This window comes from Echiichthys vipera (assembly GCF_963691815.1).
Source record: "Echiichthys vipera genome assembly, chromosome: X".
Taxonomy (NCBI): Eukaryota; Metazoa; Chordata; class Actinopteri; order Perciformes; family Trachinidae; genus Echiichthys; species Echiichthys vipera.
Window position 1 is genome coordinate 29,187,048 of NC_139825.1, and position 21,935 is coordinate 29,208,982.

The 21,935-nt window shown below is 39.9% G+C and overlaps 3 protein-coding genes across 3 annotated transcripts; 1 reads left to right on the forward strand and 2 right to left on the reverse strand.

The window, feature by feature from the left end:
* Positions 1 to 920: 920 nt before the first annotated feature.
* On the forward strand, positions 921 to 5,886 carry sys1 (SYS1 golgi trafficking protein). The gene is made up of 4 exons (XM_083938707.1): positions 921 to 1,040; positions 3,294 to 3,528; positions 3,631 to 3,698; positions 4,036 to 5,886. Exons 2-4 carry the CDS (start codon positions 3,367 to 3,369, stop codon positions 4,274 to 4,276), a joined length of 471 nt encoding a protein of 156 aa, XP_083794833.1. The 5' UTR covers positions 921 to 1,040; positions 3,294 to 3,366; the 3' UTR covers positions 4,277 to 5,886.
* A 740-nt stretch (positions 5,887 to 6,626) lies between these two features.
* LOC310965687 (neuritin-like) lies at positions 6,627 to 12,277 on the reverse strand. Its single transcript, XM_083939416.1, has 3 exons — positions 12,074 to 12,277; positions 11,241 to 11,397; positions 6,627 to 10,537 (listed from the first exon to the last, which is right to left on the reverse strand). The coding sequence occupies exons 1-3, from the start codon at positions 12,123 to 12,125 to the stop codon at positions 10,315 to 10,317; spliced, it is 432 nt and encodes a 143-aa protein (XP_083795542.1). The 5' UTR covers positions 12,126 to 12,277; the 3' UTR covers positions 6,627 to 10,314.
* Positions 12,278 to 14,698: 2,421 nt separating this feature from the next.
* On the reverse strand, positions 14,699 to 21,629 carry LOC310965732 (translocon-associated protein subunit alpha-like). Its single transcript, XM_083939478.1, has 9 exons — positions 21,500 to 21,629; positions 20,012 to 20,136; positions 19,827 to 19,920; positions 19,284 to 19,411; positions 18,406 to 18,540; positions 17,986 to 18,062; positions 16,043 to 16,121; positions 15,659 to 15,752; positions 14,699 to 15,530 (listed from the first exon to the last, which is right to left on the reverse strand). Exons 1-9 carry the CDS (start codon positions 21,567 to 21,569, stop codon positions 15,466 to 15,468), a joined length of 867 nt encoding a protein of 288 aa, XP_083795604.1. The 5' UTR covers positions 21,570 to 21,629; the 3' UTR covers positions 14,699 to 15,465.
* Positions 21,630 to 21,935: the final 306 nt, after the last annotated feature.

The window sequence follows — 21,935 nt, forward strand, 5'->3', positions numbered from 1 at the left end:
GACGCTGTCCGTGTAGTTTATTAAAATGTTTATTACAAAAAATACAGTGTCTCCAAGTCCCCAATCGACTTGGAGATTCTCTTCTCTCCTGAATACACACAAAGCTTCAGGTTTATAGGGGGCACACAAAGAAAGGACAGAAAACATCTGTTTCTAATTTAGATGTTTTCAAGCTAACGAATGTCATGCAACAGAGGGGAAGGGGAGACTGAACTGCTTTCCCCTCCCTCTGGGCCCAAGACTAGACATGCTGACCCAAACATAACACACACACACACACACACACACACACACATATATATATAAAGACACTTCAATAGATAGATGTAGAAGTGGATAATTAGTGCAAAATAGGTTATCTCAGTTAGTTATGACAATATGAAGTATAAGATATAGTTTATTGCCTTATTGATTTTTAATCAACGGTTCCCAAACCAATGTTCTTATTTGTTTGAGAATCTTAAATAAAGAAATCATTTTAACATTTTAAAAATTTTGCAAGAAACACATTATTGTTTGTAAAAAGAGAAACCCAATAATGACAGAATGTATTCCCTTTATATCTATCGTTATACATTATGTTTATATGATAATTATTATTTGACTTTTTAATTTCAATATGTTTTTTTTATCACAAAACTGAAGTTTATAAAGGGAATTTAAAAGTGGTTACATCCCCGGACGTTAAAAAAAGGAAAGGATTTCAAAATAAATGTTGCTCTTGCATAAAAAGAAAAAAAAACAGCATAATGCATCATGGAAAGCACAAATGTAGCTATAATATAATAAACTGTGAGCTTTCCTCCCTTTGTAGTTTGCAGAAAACTAATTCCGCAGGGACATCAGCACGTAGTTTATCAGTGAGGTATTTTACACTGAAAAGAAAGTGTTGACCGCTGAAAAGTCCTTCCGGGTGCAGCGCCGGGACTTCCGTGTTGTGTTAACAAGCTTTATTCGATGTCGAGGCCCGGTTACGCTGTGAACACAGAAAATAACTGAAGGGATACTCGCTAATAAGACATCTGTACTCATCTCCTCAGGTCTGTATCCGCTGTCTCCATGTTTTGTTGTTTATAGGTAAATAAACATGTTAACGTGGTCTAACTCTGCGCGTCCGTGTGACGTGACCGTTAGACGAGAAAGAGACTCCGGTGTTGTTGTTTACATCCACACACACACACACACAGACACACACACACACACACACACACAGACACACACACACACACACGCGCACACACAGGTATGCGTGTGTATGTGTGTGTGTGTGTGTGTGTGTTCATTTGGGGTGTTGTGTCTGTTTGAACTGAATGTCACTGTGTGTTTTGATTAATTTAATCACACGTTAGTCGTTGAGCTCCGTTAGGCTGTGATGTGTTTAAGTGTAACATACCTGATACAGGAGCAGTGGGAGATTTACTCCAGGTGTGTAGAAGACATTGGTCTTTGTTAAATTATAGTGGACTTAGACTTCTCTTTATCGATCCTTTGGGATGAACTCAAAAGGAAGGAAATTGAGATTCCAGCAACTTACAAAAACACAAGGGAGATATAAAAATTACAGTAGAAGATAACCAATAAACTCTTAGCTAAATAAATACAGAAAGTATAAAAAAGAGACAAACAGTTAACAATAAACTCTTGAGGTAGATGTAAGAATACAGGTCAATTAAAATTCACAGAAACTTAAATCAGATAAGTAAAATGTAGAGGAAATGTATTATATAAGATATGTATGACTGTATATGACAGAAAAAGCTCTTAGGTGGTGGATAAAGTTATTGCACAAAGAAAAGAAGAAGATAAGTGTCCAGGTATGTGAGAGTAGATTATTAATGTCACAGTGAGTGGCTCCCACTCCTTCTGTCCTCTTTATTTCCTCCTCCCCCTGAGTGAGGAGTTGTAGAGGATGACGTCCTGAGGGACAAAGGAGTTCTTGAGCCTGTTGGTCCTACACTTGGGCAGGAGCAGCCTTCCACTGAACAGGCTCCTCTGGGTGCTGATGACAGTATGCAGGGGGTGGCTGCCATTGTCCATAATGTCTAGCAGTTTGTCCAGTGTCCTCCTCTCTGCCACCTTCACCAGTGAGTCCAGTTTCATGCCGACCACAGAGCCGGCCCGCCTGATCAGTTTATCCAGTGTCCTCTTCTACACCACAGTGTAGAAGAGGACACTGGTGACCACAGACTGGTAAAACATCCACATCAGTTTGCTGCAGATGTTGAAGGACCCCAGTCTCCTCAGGAAGTAAAACGTGCTTTGTGTCTTCCTGTACAGGTGGCTGGTGTGTGGTGTCCAGTCCAGTTTATTGTCCACAGCCTCCACCTCAGCCCCCTCTAGCAGGACTGGTCACAGTCTTGGTCTGGACCTCCCAAAATCAATGACCAGCTTCTTTGTCTTGGAGGTGTTGAGCTGTAGGTGGTTAGTGTGGCACCAAAGAGCAAATACATTACTAATAGTTGACATTGAAACTAGCGATAGACCGATATTATCGGCAGATATTTACGTTTTTTAGGTGTATTGTATCGGCCGATGCAATAGTTTTTTCTCAGCATTACTTGCAGACAGGCTGGAGACACTTTTTTTTAAGTTCAATAGATGTTCCTTTTATAAAAATAAAAAAATTATGTCTCGAAACATTTGTTATCATCATTGTTTAATTTTTATGAGTAGTAAAGGCTCCAAATATCACTCTTTGGTAGCTATTAATACAGAACAGATGTCCTCATTCAGTACTTGATGTTTGCATTAACTCATTTTTTGGGTTAATTAACAGCAGCTTTTATTAATAATTAATTTGACCTTTTAGCTGTATCCAATGTTTAAATTTGATAAAAGATATAAAAAAGTGATGAGATTCAATTGACTGCATTCCTGGCCTGTTGACAATAGGTATTGTAAGGTAAACAAGGACTCTCTGTACTGCCTAAATGAATCACCTATGCCGTCACACACCAAATACCCCGATAACAAAATGCCTAAAATGTCACAGAATTATTAAAACCCAGGAGAGGTTATCGTATTTCCCAGTAGAGCTCGTTGTTGAGCTCCAGCTCTAAACTTTCCAGGGTTTTTCAAATATTTTCTACCTCATGCAACGCCTAAATTTGTGCTCTTATTGCTTTTAGCGTATACTTCTCATTCTATATTGTGAACTGTTTATAGAGTACTTTACAGCAGTGGAGTTGGCTGTATTTTTACTTCTATAATTATGGTCCCTCGGTTATTGTCCTGTTTCTGCATAATACAGCTGTTGGGTTAAGATTAATTAAATTTGCCTTTCTATGTTTCAGATTTCTAGATTACACTCGGCTCAAACTGGATGGCCCAGCTGGTGACGGTTGGGGCGTGTAACATTAGTTCGCAATGGGCAGTCACTTTCGTAGCTACATCTGGGACCCGGTCCTCATTGTGAGCCAGATTGTGCTGATGCAGTGCATCTACTACAGCTTCTTGGGACTGTGGTTAGCTGGAGTGGACAGTCTGGTGCAATCTAGTCGGTCATTGGACCAGATCTTCAGCTATGAAGTAAGTTATAGATAACATAGATCTCTTCCAGCTGTATGACATGTTTGTAACACATCTGTAAACTGCTGAAAAGGTATTTAAATATTTGATCTGCTTTGGCAGATCCTTGGTTTTGCAACAATGCAGGGCAGGCTCTCAATGATGGCATTCATCCTGAACTCTCTTACCTGGTAAGTCATTTCTACCTTTTTTTTTTCTCTGTACACATCCAAAGAGATGAGCGATGTGACACCCACACCCACTTAAATGCTGTTGTTCAAGCCTCTAATGATAAAATGGCATAATGGATTCATTCACACCTACACAACTGAAATATTTCCACCAGTAGAACTAACCATGGTTGAAAAGATGTTTATTTACATAAAAATAAAACTTCATTTATATAGATTTGGTACGTGGCAAGACTTGAACATTTACAATTTTGCAGGGGCATCTTTGTATCCACACAAATCTTATCTGAAACATAAATCAGCACTGATAACCTTTTCTGTGTCGTCGTTTCTACAGCGCCCTGGGCTTGTGGTTCTTCATCCGTCGGGGGAAACAGTGCCTGGATTTCACAGTCACTGTGCACTTCTTCCACATGATCGGTTGCTGGATCTATAACGCTCATCTTCCTGCCTCCTTGTCCTGGTGGCTCGTCAATGTAGCCTGCATGGCGTTGATGGCTGTAATTGGAGAGTACTTGTGCATGCGGACTGAGCTCAGGGCCATTCCGGTCAATAGTGGACCCAAATCTAACCTGTGAATTGTTTTTGGCACCAAGCTGAAAACCTGTGGTCGGTTAACCCCTGAGGAACTCACTTGGAGAGGGTTTTTCACAGCTTGCAAAAGAAATTGAGCATGAACCTCCATCAGCGTAGATGTTGGATTGTCATCGAGTTCCTCTTCAAGTGAAACACCAGAAGAACTGATCTATTTATTCATAGCTGTCCGCCAAATGTTGGACAGTATTAACTCTGTAGCATATTAAGATACATGTTTTATTGCTTATAAAAGCAGATGTCCGTTTACACCTTTCTTTGAACCTAATGACTATACAGTTTATTCTTAGTAATTGCATTTTTGTGTACATTTTAAGTACATTATCATGGGCATCCCAATCTCTACATTTTAAGATTTGCGATATTTCTTCTGTTTCCCGGGTATTTGCACATCTTCAAATGACAAATTGAAACTTTAGAGCAAACAACAGACTTAAAGAAAAACAGCAGAACATTTTCCTGCTCCTTTGTGTTGGTTAAATTACAAACTTTGTTGACAAATAAACATGACCATCATGTTACAGGATATAGTGTTTTTTAAAATTTAGGGATGCTAATGTGAGAAATAACCTATCGCAGCTTTTATCATGTTTGCTTACAAACGCATCTTAAAGTTAAATGTTGGGTCACAAGTTCAGTGCTCAAACAGGTGTACTATAGTTTTGTGTTGTGTGTAAATCCAAATGTGGGGAAGAGTTTTCTGCTTTATAATCTCAAAACATCATTAGTCAGGCCTTTATTGCTAAGCTTGTACAGCCTTTTGCACCGTTTGTTTCCGGTCTCTTTATGCCATGGTGTGCAGACATGATGGCCACTTTAGGGACAGTTTGTCTGCCACCAGCTTTGTCCTGACAGCAGACTGTGTTTCTGAAAACACTATTCCTGTATTCAACCTATCTTTTTTAACTGCCTATTACTTGAGTATTACAGGTCCTGTCACACATACATTTTATTTTGTGCGGTGACTGTAAGCTCAAACCTCTGCAGCTTTGAAAGTGCGGACTAAACAGTGTGTTCGGGTTTCTGAGGTGTAGTATAAGTACATCATTATGCTTCAGGGGTTGATGTTTAAAAGTTGTACAATAGTTAGAAATGATGGGAAATACACGTATTGACTTCTTTTGCTGAGAGTTAGATGAGACGATTAATACAACTCTGATATCTGTCCAATAAATATGAAACTACAGCCAGCACGCACTTTGCTTAGACTGGAAACTTAGAAACAGCTCGTCTGTGTCCAAAGGTGAGGAAATGAAACCCAAACTCCAACCACAACTTTTCTTTGGTTTTATTACCATTAAACTACATAAAACATGTTAATGAGTCTTATAGAGGGTTGTAGGCATAATTTCTTTATTTAAGCTAAACTAATCAGCTTAGCTTAGTTTAGCTGTGCTAAGCTAATCAGCTCCATATTTATCGAACAAACACAAGAGTGGTATGAATCCTCTAATTTCTCTGCAAGAAAGCACGAGCGTGTATCCCAAATGTCGAACTATTAAAGTTACGTTCAAACCCATGCCTACTCCTTGTAAACCACTGTCACCTACTATTATTTAATATAATTATCTCTTGCAACGGCTGACCTGAAAGTTTTTACATGCAATGAGACCTTTGTATTCTTTAACATAAACTTTTAGTTTTTATAATGTATTTAAATACAAAGAAAGATCGACCTGTTCATGTAATTAAATCATCCGACTTGTTTCTAGTGCAGAAACATCAAAGATAAGGTGTTGTATTTCTTTCCTCTCCTCTGAAGATTTAAATACAGGGTGTTGGCAGCAGCATCAAGGAGGTATGGTGCGATGCAAGTGCCTTTGTGCAAATGCTAATTAATAAAATCCTTTCGGTTCACAAGAAAACTAAAAAATAATTGGCCATTACGCTTCAGACGTCAAAGATAGGTCTTTTAATGAGGAGCACACACCTCAAGCGTGTCTCTAGATCTCTGAAAGTTTTCCACCCTGGGCCGTGATCCCTCATTTTCTCCAACCACGGTCTCTTTTGGAAGTGTCCAGGTGGAAAGAAGCAGATGGGAGAGCACTAACGAGGTGAAAAACGCTGGTTCCAATCCTCATTACCAACACTTTGCTTCAGGGAGGGCTAAAAACAGACATTGTAGTGAGTGAGTCGTACTGCAGAGGACTTGCTGCATCGATTAAAGACTATTTTATTATTTGGCTGAAGATGATGCACATATACATACACACACACACACATACATACACACACACACACACACAGTGTTTTAAACATGGTGCTTTATTATTACAAACATTACATTACCATATATTGCTTGTAAGTTATTTTTAAGTCGTGTGCTTTTCTATCTGTAAACTGAAGGGGGGAAATCCCATGGATACTGAACTTGTTTTTACATTCAGAAGTTCTTTCGATGTTTCAACTGTCATTACGATTCAAATGTTTTAACGCTGATGACAACACAATCGTTTTTCATGCTTTCTTCAACAGCACAGGAAGGGATAAGAGTCCTTTCTTCAAAAAGTGACCCTACATATTGCTCATGCTTGGAGGACAACACAACTGTTTTTGTATTCTCACCACCAGACAGATGCACAATGGATGATGATGTAATGCTATCACATGAAATAAATAGAAACAACTAGAACATGCTAAGGGAAGAGGAGGTGGGTGGGTAATGGATCTGCATAAAAAGGATGCTGAGACACTGAGGTGCTATAGCCTACCTTCATGCACAGATCAATACTACTGTACATGTTTTCCAAAGTAAAAAAAAAAAAGCACTGTCACTAAAATTATCATGCACTGGGGATCAAATATGGGACGGGGAATATTCAGGAAAGCCTCCATATTTTGATAATGCCTATGATGATGTCAGAATTAAAGAAATTATGCAAGTGGTGACACAGTTTTGAAAAAACAAACAAGACAAATGAATGCTTTCCACTCAATAATGTTCAGTTTGCTCTGAATCTAAGTTGCCACTGTGTTGAAAGCCTAAATGCTAATTTTCCATTGATGAAAGATGGTTACAATTTGTGATATCTCACATGGCTTATAGGCTAAACGCGTCAAATGAGTGATAATGGTGCCAGGTATGATGTTAAAAACGCCCATTAGCTTCATGTCGAGAGTCACTTCAGTTGTCCTTGGCTGCTTTTGAAGCTTAACATCAAGCCTAATTTCACAAAATGATATTGATAAAAAGCTTGAAACATAAATGAAGCAGCACAGATTGGAATCATTAATGGGTTGATCTTCAATTGAAATACTATTGATACAAAAGTGATTGTATGGACATTTTTACAAAAATAAGCTATTGGTTTGCTATTGCATATAATTGGACCTCATTAGAGATTATTTATAGCTGTTTAAAAGTGAAATAAATACTGTGTATGAATTCAAATATGATTATTTGGAGAATTGTACTTCTGGCTGCATTATTATAGCAGTTCTTCTTTGAAATTCTCTGTAATAGAATCATCTCCTGTGTGGTTTATCTACTGATATATCGTGTTAATGCAGTACTTTAAAGCAATTATAAGGAGTTTTTTTAAAAACTTGTTATGAAACAGAGTCAATTTAATAGTGACACCTCTATATGACCTACGTAAGCAAACAAGACCATCAGCTAGAAGAGTGGCTGTTTCTTTACAGTTATTCATTATGCCTTTACCGGGTATCCCTGTGACGAAACGATTTACGGCACGCAAACCGGAAGAGCCTTGGTTTACATTTTCAATTATGCAGTGAATACGTTAGCCATTTCAAATTAAGCTGAATGATATTTTGTGGTTATGGCTGACGACAGTGGCAAAAACACAAGTCAGAATTGCAGGATTTCAAAAGATTCAAAACTGATTCGGAATTGCTACTTTTCTTCCCAGACCGGTAATGTGTCTGTTTTATTCATGAAATATATTGTAAGTGGTGGTTTTAAGTACCATTGATGGTCAAAACAAAGCTAGCTAACTGGCTTATAATGTAATGTTTATATTGGCCTTGCTAACGGCTATATCCTGCTGCTGGCTTATTATGAAAACATAAACTTTATCAACAAAATTACTATTATCAAGCATCCAGATCTGTTATAGGCTTACATGTAATCGAGGTGTATGAAGAGTACTCAAACAAAGTTTACTTTGTTGTACCGACTTCATTTCACAGTTATTAATCTTAGCCACAAATAGATACATGAACTCATCGTTATGGATGCTGCAAACAGCTGTGTGTTAAAAAAAGAAAAAAACTAATATGTATTATGTTGCGTCGTTTTTTCATTGGCTTCCACAACAAATGCACGCTCTAGGATTAAGATCTTTACGACACGAGGCGGGGCGCTCATGGAAACTCTCCTTGTAGTTGCTTTAAAGTAAAGATTGTGCAGTAATAACATTTTTACACAAAGTGGAGCAGAATTAATGAAACAACTGAATATTCACACATTCTTTTTACACAAACACCAACAAGTCAGAAGTTTGATTGAGCGTAAGACTGAACCAAAGCATGGGGCGAGGCTCAGAGAGAGCAAAGAAGAGACGTGATGCTGTGTCATAATGTCTGTTTTTGGTGTCTTTATAGCAGCCGTGCAACATCAGCCACAGTGGGCTGAAGTGTTGGAGGAGAAAAGGTGTCAAAAGTGTCAAGTGGCTTGATTGTCACTTACACAAACATTTACTAAACTTGGAAACAGATTAAAAGGGGAATTTCACCACGCTCTAGTCTGTCAGAGTAATGTCTGGTTCAGTCTTAAGGTTCGGTCCTTTCACATATCAATAACTTAACACATATTCAAATAGTTTTGTAATACTGAGAGCAAAGAATTTCTGAGATATTGCTGTTATTATTCGCGAGGTGCTCCATTAAAAGTTTTCTTCCAGTGTGACGGCTAATTACATCACAATAGCATATTAAAATCTGTGATTTGGTGTCTAACATACACTACAGTGCTTAATTAAAGGAATAGTTCCACTTTTTCAGAAACACCCTTATTTGCTTTCTTTCCAAGAAGATATGACGTATACCACTCTCATGTCTGCACACTAGATATAGCGCTAGCTTGGCTTAGCTAGAAGACAAAGGAACAGGTGGATACAGCTCACCTAGCTTTGTCTTAAGGTAGCAAAATCCATCTCCCAGCACATCTGAAGCTCACTCACAGTCACTAATTATAATTGTATATGTTGTTTAATCCCTTCAAAAGTGTAAAAATGACAAGTTCTAGTTTTACAGGGAGTTATGTATCAAGCTATTTCTTTGCCAGGAGCAGCCAAAGGGAGCCGTGTGCTAAGCTAATATAAGCTAACTGGCTGCTGGCAGTGTCTTTATATTTAATGCAAAGATATGAGAGTGGTATAAATCAGCTATCTCTGACAAAAAGTATTCTTTTAAATATTATATTATATAATATTTTGGATCAAACCGGACAACACATGACACAGGGAGTGGACACAAAAGCATGAACACCTTGCTGTCTTAGAACATGACGAAAACCAGTTCAACTCCTCGTACACTGCTTTATAAATGACAGCAGAGATGAATCCGCAAAAACAGGACAGGATAATGCTCATAAATATAGTATTCATTGCATACAAGTGTACAAGTGTTCATAATATTGTGCCCACTCCTTGTATGTCGGTAACCCGAGCCACAGGTGTCTGACTGTAGTCTGTTCTCATCTGCTCAGATTGTGTCTGAAATCCCATGAAAAGCCCATTTGGCGTGTTTGCTTTCGTCTGCCTGGACTGATAAATTGGCTTAAATGTAGTTTTTCTCAATTACTCTATCAGTTTCTAGACATAAGGGAGGATCAAGCTGAAGTATTTGGGGGAGATTTCAAACATTATTCATCACAGTAAATATCGATTCGTTTGACACAGACCTCCGTGGCTCTGTGTCAAAATAATCAATTTTAAAACACTCGTCCCTCTTAAATCCTTGGCTTAAAGTTTGACCTCAGGAGGACTCAAACCAGGGGACTTTTAGGCCCTCCTTATCCCCCCAATCCCCTGACCCTCACCCAAATCTGTACAGGGTATCAGTTAGGCCCAGTCATGATCAGCACGCCGATCAGTGGCAGGGTAAGGGCAGCAGTATGTGCACTTATGCTGGGTGATGAGCTGGGGCTGCAGAGGTCGAACAGACTTCCCTGGAAACGCATCTTCAGGGAGTCCTGCCTCAGAGTCTCCCAGATGGAGCTGACTTCCTCCTGACAGTCGGACAGCGCTGTGAGGGCACATGTGTGGAAAGCTTCCCAGTGGCTGTGGCAAACAAAAGGATCATTAGATTAACGCTGCGTCTGCCATTTCACTCAAGAATTCATCCCGGCTTCAGAATGCAGACATGCACTGGCTGTCGTGGATTAATTTGCTCGGCAGCAATCTATCACTCAGGCCACTATACGGTTGACGTCAAGTAAGTCAAACCGAGCTTTAATTACCATGGCAACTGTATCAGAGTGAAACAATATCACAGATGATATTGCGAGAGGGCAATTTTGAACAGAAGGCTTGTGTGTAAATCTTTGTCTTCAATATACAGTGTTGGGCTTGTAGAGTGTTTGCAGTAGCAATGACAAAAAACGTCCCCAGAATTTCATTACTGCTGCAGCAAAGTCATAAATTATTTAGTACAATGGCTCAGTGTCTCAGCACCATTCATTTCTCTATTCTCTCTCTGAGATCACGACATCTGCTGTTTCTCTCTCCAGTATTTTGTCAGAAGATGCACACTTACTGTTTCTGTATTCATTCACTTTCTCATGTCCTACAAATATAACTGAAACACGGTTTTGCTTTTATTCCAGCCCATAACAGCTGTATTCCAGTTCTCGCCTTCTCTGATTAAAAGTGGATTTATCAGTTTGAATAAAATCCTACAGATTCTCTTAGGGATGTCCCATGTGCACAAATGGATGCTGCGTGCTGTTCACACATTGTTTTACTGATGTTAAGTTATTCTCACCTGCATACAGCCGCCACGCCCCTCTCGCTGGTCACATTCTCCTGATAGTTGTCCATGCTCTCTCCCAGCTCGAGGACACAGTCAGAAAAGTCCTTATATATGTTCTCACACTTCACATTTGCATCAGAGTCTGCAGACACTGTAAGGGACAGGAATACTGCAAAACAGAGAGGGGACAGCTTATTCCCCCACACTTTATAAGCACAAGAGAAAGTTGTTATAATTTGATATTTTTCTAGTGTTTTCATAAAAACAATATTTAATTAAATTTATGTTTGATTTTGTCGTTTCAAAAATAAATTTTAACGTTACTTTTAATATCTGAATTTAAACATTTTGCAACCCTGTCAGCTGTCAGTCGCGTTGAAGCAGATATTATCACAGATAATAAGAAATAGTCCTGAACACCTCATCCCATGCATTCCTTCCACATGGGGTGCAATCCTCTGCTCGGAGCATTTAAATGCACAAGATCTCATGTCGATAGTAAAACATTCTGCAATAGTACAATGCAAATAAACACTAAAAGTGGCAATTCACAGGAATAAATGCATTTGTGTTGTTTTATTTTTGGATCTTGCATCAAAGAGCTTTTCCCACTATCACCTAAGTAGCCTATAGACAACCCAGTATCTCGTCGATGGGGTGTGGGTACTACAAGCTGTTGGCCACGGCGTAGATCCCATAACCACCATGCACCGCTGATGGAGATGAATAAAGATCACATTCATAGCTTGACATTTCTGATGCAGGAAGATGATTAAATCAGTTTTCTGTGTCTAACCATCCAAAGTGGCAGATCAAAACCCACGGAGCAGCTTCAGATATCTTACCCAAGGCAAACGCAAGAATCCCTCCGATCTTCGTCGACATGAAAAATCCCATATCATCCCATTTCAAGCCACGAAGCGGAGGGCGCGGGATGCTGCCGAGACACTCACCATGAATCGGATTTTTTTTTTTTAAAAGCGGAGCATTCACACGGAGCTGATTAGCGGCCCATTATAAACGTGTGTGTCGGTGATTAGGCTGCGATAAACACTTGGTGGGTGTGTATGTACAGTCTTTCCCTGCTCCGGCCGACTGCTGACGTTACCTGCCCCCCGGCGCGCGCTGAGCTCATCTCCCCCCACCCCCTCAGCACCGGACAACTCTCACGGAACCACCGTGCACAGCACAGCACTCCTGCAACACAGGGAGCGCCCTCAGGATGCCCCTGTCCGGTGTCAGGCACTTTGTTAGAGGTTTTAATGTCCGATGTTTGCTCATCTCAGTGTCGAGGAAGCTGATACAAACTATGATTGCATCACAAACCTTCTGCTATTTAAGGTTAAATCTGATGAATCCGAAGGGTGGGTGCAGAAACTTTTTTTTTTTCTGGGGAATATAGGAAACATTGGGAATATAGAGTGTGGACGAATGTTTAAATTTATGCAAGGAAAAAAAAGATGAGAACATCAAAATTTAAAGATAAATAGGAAAATTAAATACTTAAACTTGGACTTCTCTTTATTGATCCTTTGGGATGAACTCCCGCAAGGAAATTGAGTTTCCAGCATCTTACAAAAACACAAGGGAGATATATAAAAAAAAAAATACAGTATAAGATAGCCAATAAACTCTTGGCTAAATAAATACAGAAAGTATAAAAAAAGAGACAAACAGTTAACAATAAACTCTTAGTCAAATATCTATGAGGTAGATGTAAGAATACAGGTCAATTAAAATTCAAATAAAGTTAAATCAGAAAAGTTAAATGTAGAGGAAATGTATAAGATAAAATATGTATGACTGTATATCACAGAAATGAGCAGTAATATTAAATTTTTGCACTTAGGTGGTGGATAAAGTTATTGCACAAAAAAAAGAATATATGTGTCCAGGTATGTGAGAGTAGATCATTCATTGTACAGTGAGTGGCTCCCACTCCTTCCCTTCTGTCCTCTTTAGTTCCTCCTCCCCCCGAGTGAGGAGTTGTAGAGGATGATGTCCTGAGGGACAAAGGAGTTCTTGAGCCTGTTGGTCCTGGACTTGGGCAGGAGCAGCCTTCCACTGAACAGGCTCCTCTGGGTGCTGATGACGGTGTGCAGGGGGTGGCTGCCATTGTCCATAATGTCCAGCAGTTTGTCCAGTGTCCTCTCTGCCACCGTCACCAGCGAGTCCAGTTTCATGCCGACCACAGAGCCGGCCGGGCTGATCAGTTTATCCAGTCCGGATGTGTCCTTCTTGGATATGCTGCCCCCCCCCCCCAGCACACCACAGTGTAGAAGAGGACACTGGTGACCACAGACTGGTAAAACATCCACAGCAGTTTGCTGCAGGTGCTGAAGGACCCCAGTCTCCTCAGGAAGTAGAACCTGCTTTGTATCTTCCTGTACAGGTGGCTGGTGTGTGTTGTCCAGTCCACTTTATTGTCCAGCCACAGCCTGAGGTATTTGTATGAGTCCACAGCCTCCACCTCAGCCCCCTCTAACAGGACTGGTTGCGGTCTTGGTCTGGACCTCCCAAAATCAATGACCAGCTTCTTCATCTTGGAGGTGTTGAGCTGTAGGTGGTTAGTGTGGCACCAGAGAGCAAAGCCCCCCACCAGACTCCGATACTCCTCTCTGTCTGATAAAATCCCATGGTGACTGTGTCATCTGCGTACTTCTGTATGTGACACAGCTCCGAGTTGTAGCAGGAGCCCGAAGAGGTGCCAGCTTTGTGCCCCGAGGGACTCCAGTGCTGCTGACCACAGTGTCAGACGTGGTGTCCTTCAGTCTGACGTACTGTGGCCTGTCAGTGAGGTAGTCTCTGACCCAGTCCACCAGATAGGGGTCCACTCCCATCCTGTTCAGTTTGTCCTGAAGTATAGGGGGCTGGATGGTGTTAAAGGCACTGGAAAGTCCAAGAAGAGAATCCTCGCTGTGCCGCTTCCCTTATCCAGATGGGAGTGGACTCGGTGCAAAAAGGAATAATAAATAAAGTACCAATAGGCTATCAAGAAAAGTATATGCTTTTATTTTATTTTTTACTCCTTTTTATTTGACTATTATTTTTTCATGTATTCAGCAAAATTTTCATCTCACCTGATAACCATGTACTGCACTTTCGTCCATTTGGGGCTCCACAAGTATAAATGTGGTCATTTATTTAGGCTGTGCCCATGCTTACTTACAAATTGCACATTTTTGCAAGGACAGCCAAACTGCAGTCCACACTGGCTGAAAGACTCTTTAAGTTACCTAAGCATTTATTTTAATTTAATTCATTGAAGTAGACCAACTGAATACTGTTAGTGTTTTTTTTGCCTCATTACATAATGTAGTTTTTCTTATTATCATTATAAGGACTTTATGGACCCATATAAATGTAGGGTTGCTGAACTCTCTGTGGATCGAAACATTAGAGCTGCAATAATCCATTAGTCATCAACATTGTTTAAATCATTTTAAAAGCAAAAATGAAATGGGACATAATACACTTTGTTCACCCTTTTATTGTTTTGAAAACATGTTTTTTTAACAAAAGTAATGGCATGCTACCTGACAGATTGCAACACTGACACTTCACTAAAAAAACAAAACAGGCAAACTAACCTGCATAAACCTCCAGAGAACACTGTTTTAAAGTTTGCTGTAACTGCAGCTGCCATTGCTACACTGAAAAACATCAGGTGATGTGAGTGGATGCTAAAAGCAGAGGGGTATCGGTAAGAAAGCTTTTAATCAATTGTTCAAATGATCAAGAGGAGGGGGTTCATCTCCTTCAGTAGATGAAATGGGAATGGTTTGAAGCCTAAAAATGCAGATAACATATCTCCAAATGAAATGTCATTAAACCCCAAAGCATGACTTGACAGCATTCATACAGGCAGACTGTAGATGTATTCAGCCTTCTTTTGTGGGGCAGTTTGTACAACAATCCCTTTATATTTCCATAAAAGCTTACTGGTTCATCTTTTATCACCTTTACACACACATACTGATAAAAAAAGTCCCTTTAAAGCTGAGCTGTGGTTCAGTCTTGTTAGTGTCTAAATGGTCTGATCAGAGCAGAGTCCAGGATGCTCTTTGGTCGTGGTCCCAGCAGGATGAGAGGCTGAGATCCATCAACATCATAAACACATTGCTCAGGCTGTACATGTTGATTTTTGTCATTGTAAATGGGAATCGGGCTACCGTAGTGAGGAAATGAGCTTTAAAAGCCTGATGGACAGTATGGCGATGGATGTTAACGGACAGTTTTATTGATCTGCTCCAGCTGCCCTGTTGGTTCGTTTCCGTGGAGATGCTTTAGGGGAGGCTTTGTCTGTAAATCAGGATGCTTAGATGAGATTTGTGTTCATTTTAAGAGAGAATAACAGAAATATGAGCAAAGAAATCACTTCTTTTTTAGTCTGTCATTACGCGTAACAGTGGAGGATAAAGTGAACATACTCATGACATTGAGAGTCTCCTGAGGAATCCAGCTGATGTCCACATCACTCATCCCACCGGTGCCCTTCTCGATTTTCACTGGGATTCTCTTTCTCTGCAAATCACAAGTTAAAAGAAAACATTAAACATAAAAACATTTTATACACCAGCCTGCTTCAATTTCAATATATCCCTGACTGCTTAAGGAGATGCTTTTACAGGGAGGAGGATGGATGACACAGCTCGTTAATGTGCACTGCTACATTTGCTGCAGTTGACTTTATACACTCAGTCGTGCATTGGTGCAATCACTCATCCCATCTCCCAAGTGCATTATGTCGCTCAAACATACACATCTTAACATAAAGGATCAGGCAGCTGACAGAAGACAACCACAAAGCCTACCGTTCTCGTCTCCAGGACCTGGTACATCGCAAAGAGCATCAGGCTCACCAGTCCAATCAGGAAGATGTACATGAACATTCTGCAGAAAAACAACAAAAGTACTTCTTTAATCAGTGAACGGAAATAATTAAAAGAGTTTCACAGTACTATGTGTTTTTGCATGCCATAATCTAGGAGTGAGGCATGGCTCCTGGATGACTGAAGATGCATTTACTTTGCTTTAATACGTAGCCATCTATGTTTCAGATGTATACGCAAACGTTTTTACGACCTCTCCTAAATATTCGGCAGTTTACTTATTGAATGCTGTATTCAAATTAGATTGAAGCCAGTGAAAATTGTAAAACTCAAAACACTTTGTTCTGCTTGAATAATAATATGCTGGTGACAGTAACTGCATCTTGTACCAGCAGCACAATTCTGACAACTACTCTCTTTGTGCCAAATTCACACCTCCTTTTACAGGTTCTTACATGTGCTGCAATAGTCTGAGAAGGCTGGTACTGTGAAGCCTTAGAGAGCTCGATGTGATGTAATGTTTAATTTTCCCTAGACAGTTTGGGTTCATGTTCAGTCCTCGTTAGTACAGTCGGCTTCTGTTCTGATTATTTCTGTGTCAGTCAGGCTGCCCTGAAAACTCCCTGGAGCCAAGGTCACGATTCCCTTGATGCCTTTAATCTGACTCTGCAGACTTAACTGATGACACTCACCGTCACTTACTTAATGTCATGTTTATGCTTTATAGCCAATGCGATGTAAGCAGGTCTCATTGCTGTCTCGATCCACCTTTTTAGTATAAGAATCTGATCTTTGCTGTTTGAGCCTCAGAATTGAGGTGGCTTCGAGCACTACTTTGTGTTGGCGACTCTTCTGTTTCTCCTTGGTCAAGTAATCAAACTCCCTCAGTATCAGACATAAAGGACTCTGGCATTTTCTTTTCTTGTCTGGCATCCTAATAAATTATTCCCTACCAATCCACATTAAACAAATCGCTAATGCTTTGGACATTCATGCAAATGATTAGGTTCAAATGTCTGAAGTTTCCTATATTAAAAACTGTTAAATGTTTTATACCGGCTCTCTGGGTAGTTCATTGCACAAGTCATCACATACAAAACGGTTGAACCAGTTTTCATAATCTGTCGAGCATATTTTATACATTTTTATTGGACTTTTTTTGTAATTGTGTCCTGCACTAAGATGAATCTTGAGTTTCACTAATGAAACGGTACCAATGATCAACCAGTTATTTAAAACATGAACCTTCAACAGGCAAGCATGTGTAGACAGAGCACAACACAGTGTCAGAATTTCTGTTGCTGGAAGAACAAGGAAACGAGTAGAGAGGCAAAACAGAGGAAGATGTAGAAGAAACCAAGGAGAAAGGCACACTCAGCTGTGAAACAAACATGTCTTTTTCTTTCTGTAGCTGAATAAAATAGTCTGTCAACAAATTAAACTTCCGACAGCAAATCATAAAAGTGAATAATGTCCAATCTCTTGCAATTAATCTACAGTGACGTGCAGCTTTGTACTGTTGAAAATGATCCATGTCATTCAGAAAAAGTGCATTTTGAATAATTTTCTTCTAAAATTATTCATAGTTTACACAAGACAATACTTTGAGTACAATGTTGACAACGTGACGGAGCACTTTGACTATCTAGTTTGTAAACAATGACTCAAGCACTTTCCTTCTGGTGGCACAGACATGATCATTGACATAAAGATTTACTTTAACGATTTTGAGTCAGTTACAGGCTTTTGCAGGTAATCCTTTGTGTGGTGCTGTTTGTTTAGGAGGATTTGAGAAATATGCCAAAGCAAACAAGAAACACTGTAATACGTTTGCCTACCGATTCAGTCACTTTGGTAATAATAACTTCATCTAGAAGTAAAGTAAAGTATGTACACCACAGGATAGAGCAGAAAGAAGGCCTTACATTTCTCTGTCCAGTCCCTCTTCGAGCTCGATGATGGTGACAGTCTGGTTGTAGACGGCCGTCTGGAACACGTTGCCCTGACGAAAAAAAAGAAAGTAAGCAAATATTCTAAATAAACAAAGTTCCTTGAACTTTCAAGTATTTCCTGAAAGTTTTCAGTGCTGCTCTTTAAAAAATGTGAATGTCGATATGAGTCGGCATCTGTTGCACCATTCGTGAATAGCGTGGAAACACTCAGCAGGCAGAACATAATGACAGTGAGCAGCCATCAGTCATCCCAATTATACATTTATATAAAAGGAAAACTGCTTTGCTGACAATGGCTTCTTAAGGTATCCATTTCATGAATCATCACAATCTGAGGAGGACTTTGAACCTCATATATTTAAAAAAAAAATAGATAATGAAAAACCTTTTTACCTCGGAGTCAAGATAGTTGAGTAGGATGACAAGACCAAATGGGCGACCCGCCATGGGCTGAGCGGAGATGAAGGAGTACTCGAAGGAGGCCTGAGCCTGCGGCTGCACTACAGTGCTCAGGGGCAACGCTGTGAACTAAACAAAACATACAGCATTAAAACTGTGTCGTTGTAGTTACCATCCAAACAGCCATAATATATGTAGTGAAGACTTTAAAGGAATTTAATAAAAAGGTATTGTGTGATCTGAATCAGTTTTTAAGATTAGTGTCACCAAGGTATGGCGAAAAATGCATTTTGTGAGGTATGTAGGAGTAGATTAACACACAGTGAGTGGCTCCCACTCCTTCACTTCCCAAATCCATGTGGTGACTTCAAAATGAAATAAAAAAGATGACATACTGGGCAATATGATAATACAATATGTATGAAATTAAAAATGTCTGTTGTTTAAATGTTTCTATATAATTTATCTCAGTAAAACTGTGTTATGACAATAATTGCAGCATTCGGATGTGGCTTTACGTTCTGATCCTGGCACGTTAAATTCATTTTGCACCAAAGTTCTTAATAAAATGAGAAAATACTCAGTACTATTCGTATACAAAGATAGACTTCACTATGTGGTTATTTCATATAGACTATTGAATTACCAGACAACATGCTATATTGTGAAATGACCTATATCAGGATAGAAGATTTTGCCCTAAAAGAGCGCATGTGCAATCATATTTGAGATACGTAGGAATTTAGTTCGTCTTGGTCATCTCAAAAAGAAAACAAATCAACAAATGAGTGCATTCTTTCATTATTTTGTATAAGATTCCAGATAAAGATGGAGCACATGGTTGCTAGTGTTTAAAAAGAAAAACATCTTACGTTCTGAATGTAGAACTGGAAGTCTTGGGGGTAACGGAAAGAGGCCTCCAACGACTGGACAGTGAAATCCTGACTTCCCTTGTTGGTGAAACCCACCAGGAACCTCACAATTTCATTGGCAGGAAACTCTACATTTATGAGAAATACAAATAATTCTCATTAAGAAAAACCTGAAAACAAATAACGATGTAATAACAAAGACACATAATCGGCTGTTAAGTCTGACGTAACACCCTTTCAAAATATGATTTTGGTCCAAACGCTCCACTGGAACAAAACCGACGATGTGAACAATTACGATCACCTTTAACATCAGTTAGACACCTTTTTCATCCATAAGAAAGAGGTTAATGACAATTACGTTGTTTTTTTAAAACTCAGATCTGTTCAAACCACGGGGAACACGGCACTGCTGCGTTGTAGAAATACAAAGCTTGGACCCTGAAATCATATTTTTAAAGGGTGTTACTTCACGACTTAACAGCCGGATAGCCTGATATGTTTCCCCATGTCTACGATGAGTGTATTCAAATCCGAACCAACCTTCTCCTGTCATGAAGATGATGGTTGTGTCGGCATCGGGGTGAGATGATAAATGTTTATCAGCTGCTTCGTCAGAGTCGTCTTCGTCTCCTTCCTGTGGTGGAACATCACATGACACGGTTACTTGATCGTCTGCGTGTGAATCTATGGTTTGCTACACTGCTGTAGGATTAAAACATACGTACCGAGGGTTCCATCTGATCTTCCTCAACGAGCACCTCTTCATCATCTTCCTCTTCATCGACTGCAGCATCTGAGTCCTCAGCAACATCCTCCGCAACGTCCTCAGCAGAGTCTGCAGAGACGCGGCCTGCATGGGGCAGAAGACACAACAGTGACGGAAACAATGTTGCTAAAGAATTTATCCCCAAGGATTTAGTTATTTTACTCAAACCAAACATTTTGGTGTGTATATCTACAAATGTCAACTGTCAACTGTAAAGTATTGCTGTGAATCATCAATATACAATATCGAGGTATTTGATCGGAAATATTGAGAGTAGTGATAGACTATACATCTGGCGGTCGATATTATCGGACGATAATTTGTGTCTTATTAGATGTACCGTATCGGCCGATGCGGGCTGCTGCGTTCACCATTTTTTGCCCGGCATTATTTACAGACAGGCGTCTTTACCAGCAGCTCTGTTTGGCTGGAAACACCTTTTTTAGGTTCAATAAATGTTCCTTTGTTTAAACTGAGACTGGTAACATTTGTTATCATCATTGTGTAATTTTTATGATGTAAATTGAGGGAGTAAAAGTAGAATCGGCTCCAAATATCAGCTCAAGAAAATCTGCACTCCGTATCGGTCATCGGCTATGGCTCTAAAAAAATCCTTATTGGTTGACCCCTAATTGAGAGATTTTGGCGATATCGCTCGGCCCTAATTGCTGGTGGAGAAAGAAGAGTGAAAAACAAAGCGTGAAAACAATATGATTTCTGAAAAAATGAAAATGTTACATATTTTATTGTTGGTAGAACTGTAATATTACACACCAGTGACCAATGCTTTAAAAATGCTTTGAAGGGATGTTTTAGCTGGACTGACCTGGTAGCAGCGTTCACAATCATTGTGAGTAGCCTCTAAGCCTTTAAGGTTTATACTTTGTGACTGTTGTTACTTTTTCAGCGGTTTCCTTGTCCGCAGTCAAAGTGGCCGCTTTGTTGATGGTTTAAAATGAACATTAGAACAAATATGAATACATAAAAAAGCATAGGAGACCCCTGAAAACACAAACACACTGTAAGTTACCATCTTATCTATGGTGACGTGTCCCAGCAAGAGGGAGCTTTACCTGTTGCTGCAGCAACAACGACTTTAAGACTTTGACTAAAATCACCACTAAAGCTCACAAAGCGACATTTTAATCACTTTTAATGGTGGACTTTATGATTTGTACGCTTCGGCTGCAGCAGCTGGAAGGACACAGACATTTTCAGAGTAAAAAGAGACGAGCTACAACTGTCTTGTTTCTATGAATAAACCATACACGTCCATACATTGACGTTAAGAAAGCGGTGAAGACTTAAAACTGCGTGTGGATAGCGTCCAGGCTGTGCCACGTCAATATGCGAGGCTGTCTAATAACTTTGCAACTGTTGCAGAAGTCTGGGGACGAGATGAACCGTCCGCTTCAAACGAAACAATATGACTTAATATCCGACTTACCGATGGATATCAATCCACAGGGGAAGGCCAGGAGCAACAGAAGCACCAATTTTGATCCGAAATTGAACATTTTGGCGGAGTTGGAGGCTGAGGTTAGTAACACATCAGCGTTCAGGAGCGGAGAGAGAGCCGCGGGGCAGGGGGCGGGACAAGAGGACGCTAGACCCGCCTGTGAGGGAGGGCTGCGCCTGTGCAGGGCTGGGAGCGCCCACTCTGCTGTTTGTTTGTTTTTTAAGCTCCAAAGTGTCAGAAAACATGTGACAATTCGCTCACATTTTTGCTTTCATGCAATACTTGACAGCTTTTGAACAGAGTTTATTTTTGATGTTTCGTTTACACAGTCTTGACCATGATGCAGGAACACATTTGAACTTAGAGAAACCCCCCATACCCTTCAGAGGGTTGCCTATGCAAGTGGGCTAAATTAATTATATGG

Excerpts from the sequence above, each read along its gene's own strand:
- sys1 (XM_083938707.1), top strand. The coding sequence starts at position 3,367 with ATGGGCAGTCACTTTCGTAGCTACATCTGGGACCCGGTCCTCATTGTG. Across the intron at positions 3,529-3,630 it reads ACCAGATCTTCAGCTATGAA|ATCCTTGGTTTTGCAACAAT; the intron begins GTAAGTTATAGA and ends CTGCTTTGGCAG. Across the intron at positions 3,699-4,035 it reads ATCCTGAACTCTCTTACCTG|CGCCCTGGGCTTGTGGTTCT; the intron begins GTAAGTCATTTC and ends TCGTTTCTACAG.
- LOC310965687 (XM_083939416.1), bottom strand. The coding sequence starts at position 12,125 with ATGGGATTTTTCATGTCGACGAAGATCGGAGGGATTCTTGCGTTTGCC. Across the intron at positions 11,398-12,073 it reads GATTCTTGCGTTTGCCTTGG|TATTCCTGTCCCTTACAGTG; the intron begins GTAAGATATCTG and ends TCTGTTTTGCAG. Across the intron at positions 10,538-11,240 it reads GGCGTGGCGGCTGTATGCAG|CCACTGGGAAGCTTTCCACA; the intron begins GTGAGAATAACT and ends TGTTTGCCACAG.
- LOC310965732 (XM_083939478.1), bottom strand. The coding sequence starts at position 21,569 with ATGTTCAATTTCGGATCAAAATTGGTGCTTCTGTTGCTCCTGGCCTTC. Across the intron at positions 20,137-21,499 it reads CTGTGGATTGATATCCATCG|GCCGCGTCTCTGCAGACTCT; the intron begins GTAAGTCGGATA and ends TGCCCCATGCAG. Across the intron at positions 18,063-18,405 it reads TCAACTATCTTGACTCCGAG|GGCAACGTGTTCCAGACGGC; the intron begins GTAAAAAGGTTT and ends TTTTTTCGTCAG.